This window comes from Mus caroli, chromosome 10 (genome assembly GCF_900094665.2).
Source record: "Mus caroli chromosome 10, CAROLI_EIJ_v1.1, whole genome shotgun sequence".
Taxonomy (NCBI): Eukaryota; Metazoa; Chordata; class Mammalia; order Rodentia; family Muridae; genus Mus; species Mus caroli.
In genome coordinates, this window is record NC_034579.1 from 105002275 (window position 1) to 105003026 (window position 752).

General features: G+C 44.1%; 1 protein-coding gene across 1 annotated transcript in view; it reads right to left on the bottom strand.

Annotated features, from left to right (window-relative positions):
- Positions 1-752, bottom strand: part of LOC110302750 (calcyphosin-2-like) — a 24376-nt gene extending 23624 nt beyond the window's left edge. Inside the window, exon 1 of the mRNA XM_021173499.1 lies at positions 646-752. Coding sequence (XP_021029158.1) covers positions 646-752 — 107 coding nt within the window. The remainder of the gene's footprint in view (positions 1-645) is intronic.

Below are 752 nucleotides of genomic sequence, written 5' to 3' on the forward strand. Positions count from 1 at the left end.
ACACTAGCAGCCTGACAGCACACCTAGAAGCTCTAGAAAAAAAGGAAGCAAATTCACCCAAGAGTAGTAGATGGCAGGAAATAATCAAACTCAGGGGCAGAAATCAACCAAGTTGAAACAAAAAGAACTCTTCAAAGAATCAATGAAATCAGGAGCTGGTTCTTTGAGAAAATCAAAAAAAGTGACATACAACAGGTGGTAGGGGGTGACTGGATACTCTGGTGAGTCTCCTTCCCTTCCTCAACCCTCTATGAGGTGACCTAAGCAGTCGATGAGCCCAGCTTAGAGGATCGTTTGCAAGCAGGCACAGCCTAACTCCTCAAAATGGTGTTTGCTTAGCTCACAGGATAGTAGGATACCCAATATCTCCTCCTTTCCTCACCCTCTCTCATTCTTTCTGCCCTCCTATTTATTCCCAGAGGTTCCCAGAGAGTGGTGACATAGCAGTCACACCACTCTTATTAGTGGAATGAAGGAATGAACCCTTGTGTTAACAAGTTAGGGGTTGACGTGTGTCTCTCTTACTACAAAACAAACTAGGAAGCAGATGAAAACACAGGAAGTTTCCCAAATGGATGTAGACTGCACTGATAAACAAGTAAAAGCCCAAAGGTGGAGAAGTCTTTTAGCTGACTCATCGCTTACGGGATCATAGTAATCACTTTGCCACTGAAACTTCCCTGGCTACAGATTTCTACTTCCTCGTACCAGGTATTGGGTGTGAAGTTGCCCTTAAGACCGGATCTATCCAT